At 45.1% G+C, this 12,545-nt stretch overlaps 1 protein-coding gene across 1 annotated transcript in view; it reads left to right on the top strand.

Moving 5' to 3' along the window:
* Positions 1-12,545, top strand: part of BRINP1 (BMP/retinoic acid inducible neural specific 1) — a 67,625-nt gene that overhangs the window by 9,836 nt on the left and 45,244 nt on the right. Inside the window, exon 2 of the mRNA XM_081967242.1 lies at positions 12,245-12,512. Coding sequence (XP_081823368.1) covers positions 12,295-12,512 — 218 coding nt within the window. The 5' untranslated portion in view covers positions 12,245-12,294. The remainder of the gene's footprint in view (positions 1-12,244; positions 12,513-12,545) is intronic.

Here is a 12,545-nt window from a genome sequence, read left to right as displayed (position 1 = left end):
GAATAACAGAGTTAGAAGGGACCTTGGAGGTCTTCTAGTTCAACTCCTTGCTCAAGCAGAAGATCTGTTACCACTTCAGACAAGTCATTATCCAACATCTTCTTAAAGACTTCCAGTGTTGGGGCATTCACAACTTCTGGAGGCAACTTCTGTTCCACTGATTCAATTGTTCTAACTGTCAGGAAATTTCTCCTTAGTTCTAGGTTGCTTCTCTCCTTGATTAGTTTCCACCCATTGCTTCTTGTCCTGCCCTTCAGGTGCTTTGGAGAATAGCTTGGCTCCCTGGATCAAAACAAACACTTTAACCACTAAATCACAGACTCTCTCTGCAAGAAAGCAAGAGAGCAAATTCCCTATGTGAGAGAGATGAATTCTGGGGTGCAAACTCAAATCTGTTAGGAGTGGGATGAAGCATTTCTATTTTCAACCCAGCCTCACTTCGATCCTGCTATTTAACTCGCTCGAGACTTTGATTATGTTTTTTAGGATAAACTACCAGTAGAAATTCCAACTTCAGTATTGGGCGATTCTTGTAAAAAGGCCAGACAGAGGTGATCTTGTATCTAACCCCAGGAGAATTCCTGTCACTTAAAGCTGACAATGCCAGCTTATTTTACATGGATGGATGCCCTGATTTAATAGAAGGTGACAGCTTACGCCATCAAGGTGTGGGAGGAAGAAAAAAAATAACTTGGCTTGCTTTTGGTATGCTTCAGGTGTGCTGGGACTGAAAAGAACAGAATAGCAAAGTTAAAAGGGAGACTTGAGGTATTTTGGTCCAACCCCCTGCCCAAGCAGGAGACTCTTGTTCTGACCGAGGCTTCCCAAGAGTATGAAGCAAACTCCTGGTCCCGACAAATTCCTCTTTTATTAATTGGCTGTGAATTCTTCTCATTCACATCCAATAAAGTCTTTCAAGGGAGGATTTACAGTCACAGACCTTATCTGGCTTGGAGAGCTGACACACCGATCTCTACAAAATTTGGCAAGGAGTCACGAACCAATTAAGTGAACTAATTGTCTCCTGCAAACTCCCCTTTCGCTCCTCTTTTATTCCCTCTGGGAGGGGCCATTCATCGTCCACCTGTGGCCTTACTCCCAAGTCGACCCCTATTCTTTAGCTGTTCCCTTCGTCTGGCCATTCTGCGCATGCGCACACTGGGAACAGGCTCCAGCTGTTCTTCTGCATCACTGATGTCCGACTCCGAAGGCAGCTGATAACTGTCAGACGGCTCGGGCCCCCTCTCTGCTTCCTACACAGAGCCCTCCTCAGAGTCTTCCCCAGACTCCAGGACTGGCCCATCTTCCTCCCCAACCCTCCTCACTGTCCGAATCTGTTGCCAGCTTTGCTGGCTGCTGATGGACCACAACAACTCAATACCATTTCAGACAAATGGTTGTCCAATCTCTTTTTGAAGACCTTCAGTGATGGCGCTCCCAGGACTGGAAGCAAGCTGTTGATTGTTCTCACAGTTAGGAAATTTCTCCTTAGATCTAGGTTGCTTCTCTTCTTGGTGAGTTTCCACCCGTTGCTTCTTGTCCTGCCTTCTGGTGCCTTGACTCCTTCTTCTTTGTGTCAGCCCCTTAAATATTGGAACACTGTTATCGCATCACCCCTAGTCCTTCTTTTCATTAAACTAGAAATTGTTTAGACACGTTTCCAGACTTTTAATCCTCTTGCATCACCGTTGGCTTTGACACAACCTTTCCATTTTATCTGACCCCCCAACGGTTAGTTATCTCATGGCAATGTATTCCACAAATAATCACTGCAATATGCTAAAAAAAACCAGAATCTTTTGACTGTTCTGGTATTAGTGATCTGTATCTCTCTGGCTTCATCTCCTTCCAAACATCTGCAGGTCTAGAATTATCTTGGTCCTCCTTTTTAGTTGCAGCTCAACCAAGGCAATCCAGGGAGGGGAAGTGCTGAACAAATTCCAGACCAAGTGAGTCATTTTGGCACAGCTTGGCTTTTGCAACCAGATGTAAAGAAGTGTCTGCAAAATTAGCCAAAGGGGTAATGGGGGAAAGTTTCTACAAAGATTTTTTTTTCAGAAGAAAGGAAAGGAAGATGAAAGGGAATGGAAAACAGAGAAGGTAGAAACTAGAGGTTTATGGAGACTCTCAGTCATCCAGGTCATGCTTGTCCCAAAGGTGCTTTTTCCAAAGGCAACTGGACTTGGTTTTCCTTGAAGAGGTTTTGCTTCTCATCCATTAAGCATATTTAGTTCTGATGAGAAGTTCCTCCTCCTCCTCCCCTCCTCCTCCTTCCATCTTCTCCTTCCTTCTTCTTTCTTCTGTCTTCCTTCTTCATATCTGTCTTCTCCACCTCCTCCTCTTCTTCTCTTCTCCTTCTTCCTTCTAATTCTTCCTTCTTCTTTCTTCATCTGTCCTCTCCACCTCCTCCTCCTTCTCCTTCATCTGTCTTCTCCATCTCCTCCTCTTCTCCTTCTTCCTTCTTCATATCTGTCTTCTCCACCTCCTCCTCTTCTCTTCTCCTTCTTCCTTCTTCTTCCTTCTTCCTTCTTCAATCTTCAACTGTCTTCTCCACCTCCTCCTCTTCTCTTCTTCTTCCTTCTTCATCTGACTTCTCCATCTCCTCCTCTTCTCCTTCTTCCTTCTTCTTCCTTCTTCATATCTGTCTTCTCCACCTCCTCCTTCTCTTCTCCTTCTTCCTTCTTCAATCTTCAACTGTCTTCTCCACCTCCTCCTCTTCTCTTCTTCTTCCTTCTTCTTCCTTCTTCATCTGTCTTCTCCACCACCTCCTCCTCCTCCTTTCTTTTCCTTCATCTGTCTGCTCCATCTCCCCCTCTTCTTCTCTTCTCCTTCTTCCATCTTCCTTCTTCATATCTATCTTCTCTACTTCTTCCTCCTCCTCCTTCTTCCTTCTTCCTCCTTCTCATATCTGTTGTCTCTTCCTCCTCAAAAAAAACAATCCAGTTGCCTCTTGAAAAAGCATCTTTGGGACAAGCATAAGCTGGATGACCAAGAATCTCTATAGACACTCCTAAAGATTCTTCAAAATCGCACTATGCCCCTTTCTCAAAAAATTATGGGAAGATCAGGGTATGGATGTCATGCTACAAGTTCTTGAACCAAAGGCCCATTTGTTTCTTGTCCCACCAGAATGTCCCAAATCCATCGGTGGTGACAGAAGACCCACTCAACCAAATGTCTGTCATCCAGGTCATGGGTGCTTTTTCAAAGGGCAACCTTGACTTTCCTTGTTTTTCCTTGAAGATGTTTCACTTCTCATCCAAGAAGCTTCTTCAGTTTTGACTGTAGTCTTCAGCTCTGACAGTCAGAGCTGAAGAAGCTTCATGGATGAGAAGTGGAACGTCTTCAAGCACCTTTGGGTAGAAGCTAGAGGTGGAAAGGAGCAGACGGGGAACTAGCCAAATTGAGGGAGGGAAGTGTTTATAGACATCGTCAGGTATAGACATGGCATCCATTGATAAGATGGTTGTCAATACAGAGATAAGATAGCATTGAAGACTTGAGTGACTGCAATGTGTAGATTGTAGAAGCAATGAAGAGATGTGGTGTAAAGATAGAAGCTGCAGAACAGAGAAACTGCCTGTGTTATTCAGACTTTTTAGCCAGAGGAGAGAGGTTCAATCAATCAGAATAAAGCTGTAAGAGACCTCGGAGGTCTTCTAATCCAACCCCCTGCTCAAGCAGGAGACTCTATACCATGTCAGACAAATGGCTGTCCGGTCTCTTCTTAAAAACCTCCAGTGATGTAGCACCCACAATTTCATTCCACTGGCTTATCGTTCTGACTGTCAGGAAATTTCTCCTTAGTTCTAGGTTGCTTCTCTGCTTGATTAGTTTCGACCTGTGAACATTTAGAATAGAACAGAATAGCAGAGTTGGAAGGTACCTTGGAGGTCTTCTAGTCCAGCCCCCTGCTTAGGCAGGAAACCCTAGACCACTTCAGACAAATGGTTATCCAACATCTTCTTTAAAACTTCCAGTGTTGGAGCATTCACAACTTCTGGAGGCAAGTCGTTCCACTGGTTAATTGTTCACACTGTCAGGAAATTTCTCCTTAGTTCAAGGTTGCATCTCTCCTTGATCATTTTCCATCCATGATTCCTTCTCTGACCTTCTGGTGGTTTGGAAAATAGGTTGACCCCCTTCTTCTCTGGGGCAGCCCCTCAAATACTGTAAGACTGTTCTCGCGTCACCCCTAGTCCTCCTAGGTTAGGGACATGTGGGAAAGGAGACAATTTCACCTTAAAGGACATGGAGGAGCAAGATAAACAATGAAACCTGTACAACATACTTTTAATCTTCAACCTCATTTGTTGGCAAATCAGAGATTAGGAACTTTGATCTTCCAGGTATTATTAAACTCCCTTCGGCAACACCAGACAAGATGAGTAATAAAGACATTTGCAGGTCATCTAAACCCTATAAAACCTTTGATCAGATTAATCTTCTTTAAAGCGGAAAATATAATCGGAGCCCAATTCATCCCCAGGTTGATGCCTTTTAAATCCTGTGGGATTGTTTCCACAGTAACAATGGAGCATGGAGTTGGATATTATGGACTGTGCAAAAGAGCCAGAGTTGAATGTTTGTGACTTTGGTTTTGTCAGATTGTTCCTAGGGTCCTGACATCCTGATAAAGATACACAAGCTGCTGTATTCAGTCCATTATTTTAAAGCTGCTTGCTACATGGAATACTTTAATTTATGAGTAGAACAACTTGCCTCCAGGAGTTGTGAATGCCCCGACACTGGAAGTTTTTAAGAAGAGGTTGGACTTCTATTTGTCGGAAATGACATAGGATTTCTTGTCTGAGGAGGGGGTTGGACTAGAAGACCTCCAAGATCCCTTTTGACTACTATTCTATTCTATCCCATTCCAATTCTTCTGTTCTGTTGAGAGAGAGAGAGAGAGAGAGAGAGAGAGAGAGAGAGAGAGAGAGAGGGAGGGAGGGAGGGAGGGAGGGAGAGAGAGAGGGAGGGAGGGAGGGAGGGGGGAGGGAGGGAGGGACAGAGAGAGAGAGAGAGAGAGAGGGAGAGGGAGAGAGAGAGAGAAGGGGCAGGTTAATGCTTTGGTTGGAAAATAGACGGCAGTGGGGAGTTTGATCGACGAGGGATTTGCCTTGAAGACACTTTCCTCATTTGATCTCTGGGTCTCCTATCTGCTGGAGGAGAAACTTGGAAGGTTCAGCCTTGCCGTTTGAAGTCCAAAAACTCTGCTTTGATCCCGTCTCGGGCTCAAATAATGTCCTTTTAAACCTGCCTCTGGATTTCGGGGCAATGGATTCCTGCTGCTTCACCGTCTCTAGAATTGAGGTGGTTTTGATGCGTGATGCATGCCGCATCTGTGCTAGTATTTCGGTAGATTTGTTCAAGTCCTGGTAAATGGTCAAGGTTGAACCGTTCGTGTTTGGACAAGCAATGGGACCAATCGCTGAACAGAGTCATATATTCGGTTTGTTTCGCCGGCTTTCCAAAGTCAATCATGGTTTATGAAAAGATCCAGGGACAATTCTTTGCAATGGACTGATCTGCATTAAGCTTGCTGGTTGAACCCCTTCCTTCCTTCCTTCCTTCCTTCCTTCCTTCCTTCCTTCCTTCCTTCCTTCCTTCCTTCCTTCCTTCCTTCCTTCTCTCTGAAATGGTACAGGATCTCCTGCTTGAGCACGGGGCTGAACTAGAAGACCTCCAAGGTCCCTTCCAACTTTGTCTTTCCTTCCTTCCTTCCTTCCTTCCTTCCTTCCTTCCTTCCTTCCTTCCTTCTCTTTCTTGCAACCTTCTTTCTCTTTCCTTCCTTCCTTCCTTCTCTTTCTTTTTATATATATATATAAAGTTTTTTTTATTTTTCATTTTCATAACTTATAACCACATGTATACTATTACATAACCAACATCATATATTATTATTAAATGTTTACATCAATTCGTCTTACCATCAACCCCCAAAAACAATTATTGGCTCTTCTGCTCTCCATACACCGTATTCGTACCTTATCCATCACTTTCTTCTCCCGCCTGGATCTTTTTTTCCCCCTTTTTTGAAGATGGGAACCACCTCCGGAGCAGTCAAAACGACCCTCCGAGCAAACAGGAAGTCCGTTCCCGAACTTCTGGTTTGCCCGCCCCGTAGGGCTGGTTTTTTGCGCTCTGGAGGCTTCAGGGAAGCTGATAAAGCCTCTGGAGGGCCTCGGGGGGCGGGGGAGGCTCTTTTCGCCCTCCCCAGGCTCCTATAAAGCCTCTGGAGCCTGGGGAGGGTGAAAAAATGGCTTTTAAAAAGGGTGAACTCAGGTGGCCTGCGCACGCATGCTGACAGGGCAGCGCCTCGCGTGCCCTGACAAATGGCTCCGCGTGCCATAGGTTCGCAATCACTGACCTATACTGTACCTGTGCATTTCGTTTTTCTTGTCTAAATGTAGAACCTTACTCTTTTCACCACTGAATTTCATTTTATTAGATAGTGCCCAATGTTTTGTCAAGATCGTTCTGTATCTTTAGTCTGTCTTCTGGAGTGTTGGCTATTCCTGCCAGCTTGGTGTCATCTGCAAATTAGATGAGTTCTCCATTTATTCCCTCATCCAAATCATTGATGAAGATGTTGAAGAGTCCTGGGCTCAAAACAGAGCCTTGGGGTACTCCACTGCATACTTCCCTCCATGTAGATGCAGTTCCATTGAGGACTACACGTTGAGTGCGGTTGGTCAGCCAGTTACTAATCCATCTGGTGGTGATGCTGTCTAACCTACATTCTTCTACTTTATCTAGTAGTAGGTTATGGTCTACCTTATCAAATGCCTTATTGAAGTCCAAGTAAACGACCGATGGCATTCCTCTGGTCCACTAATTTTGTCACATTATCAAAGAATGGAATAAGATTAGTCTGGCATGATCTGTTTTTGACAAACCCATGTTGGCTTTTGGCTATTACTTTGTTTGCTTCTAGGTGTTCACTAATTCGTTGCTTGATTATCTTTTCCTGGTATTTAGGTCAGGCTGATAGGTCTGTAGTTTCCTGGATCTGTTTTTTTCGCTTTTTTGAATATGGGAACCACATCAGATCTTTTCCAGTCCTCTGGTAGTTCCCCGGTGTTCCAGGATCTCTGAAAGATATAGTTCAGTGGTTCTGAGATCTCGTCTGCCAGTTCCTTCAGAACCCTGGAGTGTAATCCATTCGGTCCTGGTGATTTGAACTCGTCTAGGGTAGACAGGTGCTCACGTACCATTTTCTTCCCTATTTCAACTTGTGTACCTAATCTGATTTTTGTGGTGCTGTTTTTGATAGGTTGGACTGTTTTATCCCTTTGTGTAAAGACAGATGCAAAACATGAATTAAATAGTTCTGCTTTCTCCCTGTTGCTTGTCACCTTCTTGCCACTTTCTCCTAGCAATGGACCAATTGTTTCCTTAACTTTTTTCTTGTTTTTAACATATTGGAAGAAGCTTTTTTTGTTATTTTTTTTACTTTTGTGGCAAGCCTTTCTTCACTGTGAGCCTTAGCTTTCCTCACTTCATCTTTACAGGCTCGGGCTATTTGCTGATATTCTGCCTTAGTTATGTCCCCCCCTCCTTTCCACTTTTTATACTTATCTTTTTTGTCTTTCAATTTGTCAGAGAGTTCTTTATGCAGCCGTGCTTGTTTCTTTTGGGAGCTGTTATCCCCCCTTCCAGCCAGCAGCTCCAATCACCAGCCACAGGAAAGTTCAAATGAAATGGAGTTAACGGGCCACTACCTACTCCTCTTTGTCTCTCTGCTTCCCTCCTTCCAGCCAGCAGCTCCAATCAAACAATCCTGAATCACTTTTTTCAGTGTCATTGTAACCCCGAACGGTCACTAAACAAACTCTTGTAAGTCGAGGACTACCTGCCTTTAATAAACCACACAGGAGCCAACTGGGGCTTAGTGCGTTCTTGGCGCACACAGCTTCCCATAAAGAATTGAGCTTTTGTTGTACAATTTAATGTGTATGTGTGTGGGAAGCACATCCCAAAACTCAGTTGGTGAATTTTGGATGCGGGATGTGATAAAGTTACCGCCCTGTTTAGAGGGCGTTCTTTCCAAGTTGTTGTTGTTGTCGTGGTTGTTATTTTCTTCCTGGCTTGGAAACGGAACGCGGCGTCTGATCAATCTCGCGCACCGATTAATTAGGTGCGAACTTTGCAAGTGCAAAGTGGTTTGTTTCATTATCGAGTTTGGCGGTGTTTTTATTCCCCCCCCCCAACTGTCGCAGGAACATAGGTTGCACCAGGGCCAGACGAGTGAAAGAACATCTTGTTTGCAAGGGAACAGATGTTGAGAAGCAGTTATGAGGTGCGAAGGGGGAAAAGTGTAAAGTGGACTTGCAAGTCCCTGGCGGGCCTTAGCAGAAGGGAGGCAAAAATTGAAATGGGACATTTAACGGACTTAAAATAGCGTTGTCTCTAGGTTTCGAGGCAGAATATCGCCGCGGGAGGGAAATAATCCAGCTGGATCGTGCCAGCTGCTTTGCCAGGTCTTTCATTTATTAGTTCACACTATCCAAGTTTGATTATACAAGAATATATTACCACTGATGGGGGAGGGGGGAAGGTTTGTGTCTCCTGTGCAAATGGGTTTGTTTGTGGGGTCCTTGGTCCCCTGTGAGCTTGTTTGTCTGCTTGTAGACATTTCATTACCCAACGAGGTAACGTCATCAGTGCTAGAAGAGAGTGGGGTTTGCGGAGTGGAGGAGGAGGAGGAGGAGAAAGATGACAAGATGGGTCCTTGGTGCTTTCTGAGCTTGGTTGTCTGTTTGGAGATGTTTCATTATCCAACTAGGTAACTTTGTGAGTGTTAGGAGAGAGTGAGGTTTATGGAGGAGAGGAGGAGGAGGAGGAGGAGGAGGAGGAGGAGGAGGAGGAGGAGGAGGAGGAGGAGGAGGAGGAGGAGGAGGAGGAGGAGGAGGAGGTGGAGGCAGAGGAGGAGGAGGAGGAGAAGGAGGAGGAGAAGGAGGAGGAGGAGAAAGATGACTATGGGGTCCTTGGTACTTTCTGAGCTTGGTTGTCTGCTTGTGGATGTTTCTTCACCTAGGTAACTTCATGAGTGCTAGGAGAGAGTGGGGTTTGTGGAGTGGAGGAGGAGGAAGAGGAGGAGGAGGAGAAGAAAGATGACTATGAGGTCCTCTGTGCATTCTGAGCTTGGTTGTCTGCTTGGAGATGTTTCATTATCCAACTGGATAACATCATCAGTGGAAGAAGAGAGTGGGGTTTGCAGAGGGAGGAGGAGGAGGAGAACTGAGCTTGCAGACATTTTATTACCCAACTAGGCAACATCATCAGTGCCAGAAGGGAGTGATGAACCACTAAGAACATTCCCACCAAGACTGACAGGACAAGCCTGTCAAGGGGGGAGGGGGGGAGGCGTTCCACCCTGAATTAAGAAGCGTGGACCGTGGCTTCTCCGGAAACATACTTCTGAAGACAAGCAAAAATAAAACCCGAAGCAAGATCTAATAAAAAAAAACATTTTAATATAAAATAAAATAAAAATACAAAACTTTGCTAACTAAATTAATCACATCTTGGCAAGAGTTACGTGCCTGCCTCGTGACAGGCGAACAGAAGATCAGAAAAGAAAGTAAAGGAATGCGAATGAGCATGCGTACTAAATCACTTGCAGATAAGAACTGGAGCATGCGCAATACATTTTCAGGTCAGCTAGCAAACCAATTAGCGCAGTTACAAAGCCACTAGTAAATAGAAAGAGAGCAAACCCCATTCCCTGCTAACGACTGATGACGTTGCCTAGTTGGGTCATGAAACGTCTGCAAGAAAACAGCCAAGCTCAGAGAGCACCAAGGACCTCAGAGTTCAACCACGTGCTCTTTATATTCTCTTCAATGGATTTATTTATTCAAGGACCATATTTATACAACAACTGTGAAACAATCATGCATAAATAAGCGCAGTGCCTCATAAAGCTTCCATAAAACACGTTAGAGGAGACGGGCGGCAGACAGGTTGAAGAAGGAAGTAAATACATATTTTAATTTAAATTAGTGGCTTCCTTTTTCTGCCGTGCGCCACCAGTGAATCTATAAATTTATAAATTTGGGAGATTTGTACGGTTGCAACTGCTTACACGGATCTGAAACCAGATCCCTGGTGACACAATTAGAGCATCACAGAACCCCACATTGTCTCTGGAGTAACTTTCCACGTTTTCCTTTCTTCCTTAAGTTGTTTTTTCTTCTTCTTCTTCTTCTTCTTCTTCTTCTTCTTCTTCTTCTTCTTCTTCTTCTTCTTCTTCTTCTTCTTCTTCTTCTTCTTCTTCTTTTTTCTTTTTTTTACTGATACCATCCATCCATTCCAATGCGGCAGCCCACAAATCATAGGCTTAATTACTCGACGTATTTACCTAATCGCTTCTGACAATGTTTAATTGCCTTTTGTTTCTTAATTGCTCGGATGCAGAGCTAACTTGCAGCTAGTTTGCTAACTCAAAGATGCGGGAGTCTAACTTCCACAGGAGTCCACAATTGAGACACAACTCTTGCCAACTTCCGTGCGGTCTCTATAAACTTTGGATTCCCCCCCCCCCCGATTTGAACGACAAGTTATATCTGTTTAAAACTGATACCTGCTGCAGAGTTCTGTCGAGCTTTAAAGTGTATTCAAGCTGCTATCACTTTTACTGCTTCACTTTTACTGCCAACAGACTCCCAACAGGAAATGGAGGGAGAATTTGGAATGTTGATTTCAAGATGATAGGAACCAAGGATGTGTCAGCAGGTGTCTGCCAGAGCGGTGGAGATTTTCCCATAACAACACCTGGACAATGTGAGCTGCACTAATGGGAGGAGGGAAGAATCTATACTTGGTGAAGTATAGAGTCTATGAATTGGCAATTCAATTCTATTGGGGACAGTAGGACAGGGACGGTAGGCACCCTGGTGTGCTTATGCACCCCCCTTTTACAGACCTCTTAGGAATGGGGTGAGGTCCACGGTAGACAGTTTCAGATTAAAGCTATGTGGGTTAGAGGAAGTAACAACGGAGTCAGGTAGAGCATTCCAGGCGTTGACCACTCTGTTGCTGAAGTCGTATTTTCTGCAATCGAGTTTGGAGCGATTTACCTTGAGTTGGTATCGATTGTTTGCCCGTGTGTTATTGCGGTTGAAGCTGAAGTAGTCGTTGACAGGTAGGAGGTTGTAGCAGACGATTTTGTTTACTGTGCTTAGGTCAGACCTTAATCGGTGTAGTTCCAGGTTGTCCAAGCCCAAAATTTCGAGCCTGGTGGCATAAGGGATTCTGTTGTGAGTAGAGGAGTGGAGGACTCTTCTCGTGAAATATCTCTGGACTCGCTCAATTGTGTTAATGTCCGATATACAGTCTGGATTCCAGGCAGACGAGCTGTATTTGAGGATTGGTCTGGCAAAGGTTTTGTATGCCCTAGTTTGCAGTACAATGTTATGGGAGAAGAAGCTTCGCAATATTAGGTTAACAACTCTTAGTGCCTTTTTGGCAATGCTGTTACAGGGAGCTCTGGGGCTTAGATCATTTGAGATGAGTACCCCAAGGCCCTTGACAGAGTGAGGCTCGTCTACGAGGTCGTATCTGCCCAGCTTATATTTGGTGTTCTGATTTGGTGTTCTCCGCCCTTCCCCAGTTCCTCCAAGGCCAATGAGGATCTCTGTCAGTTCTTGTTCCAGGTCATCTTCCCCCGCAGATTCAGACTCCTGATCAGTGATGGGTTTCAAAACTTTTTAGAACCTCTTCTGTAGGTGTGGCCTGCTTTGTGGGAGTGGCTTGCCGGCCATGTGACTGGGTGGGCGAGACCAACTTGTAAAATGTGGTGAAACTCACTTAACAACGCTCTTGCTTAGCAACCAAAATGTTGGCTCAGAAACTCTGGCCTTTGAAGCGTGCAAGTCTTAAAGCTGTCAAGTTACAAGACCCTTGCACCCCTAACCTTTTAGAAAAAAAAACCCAGGGGTGTTCAAACTTGACAGCTTTAAGACTTGTGGACTTCAACTCCCAGAATTCCTCCTCTCGCTCTTCATCTTGATGATGTGCGGACGGGCGGGGGGAGGGAGTTGGAGACGGTTCTAAACGGCACTGTAGATTTGTGGAACCTCTTCTACAGAAGTGGTTAGAACTGGCAGGAACCCACCCCTGCTCCTGATGGGGGAGGGATGCATGCCATCACCTTTTGCGACCTCCTGCGGCAAGCCAAGTCCACAGGGGAGCTGAATTCACCCTTTCTCTTTTCCCCTCTTTTTCTCTTCCCCTGCAGGAGTCCACGGAATGGCGCAAGAATGAGAGGGAAAAGGCAGACAGAAAAGCATGAGCTGGAGGGTTACTGAGATCCTGTACTTCCTCTTTATATGGGACCATCTCACTGTCCACCCTTCCCACCAGGAGCCCGCCGTGACCAACCAACATGTCTCCAAGGAATTTGATTGGCTCATTTCAGACAGGGGGCCGTTCCACCATTCGCGGAGCTACTTATCCTTTGTGGAAAGACATCGTCAGGGATTTACAACCCGGTATAAAATATACAGGTAGGAGGAACGACGGCGTCACCGTGCTCGCCA

The sequence above is a fragment of the Natrix helvetica genome, assembly GCF_964273705.1.
Source record: "Natrix helvetica genome assembly, chromosome: 15".
Lineage (NCBI taxonomy): Eukaryota > Metazoa > Chordata > Lepidosauria > Squamata > Natricidae > Natrix > Natrix helvetica.
The sequence above is the reverse complement of the archived record's forward strand: the minus strand, read 5'-3'. Positions and strand labels throughout refer to the sequence as shown.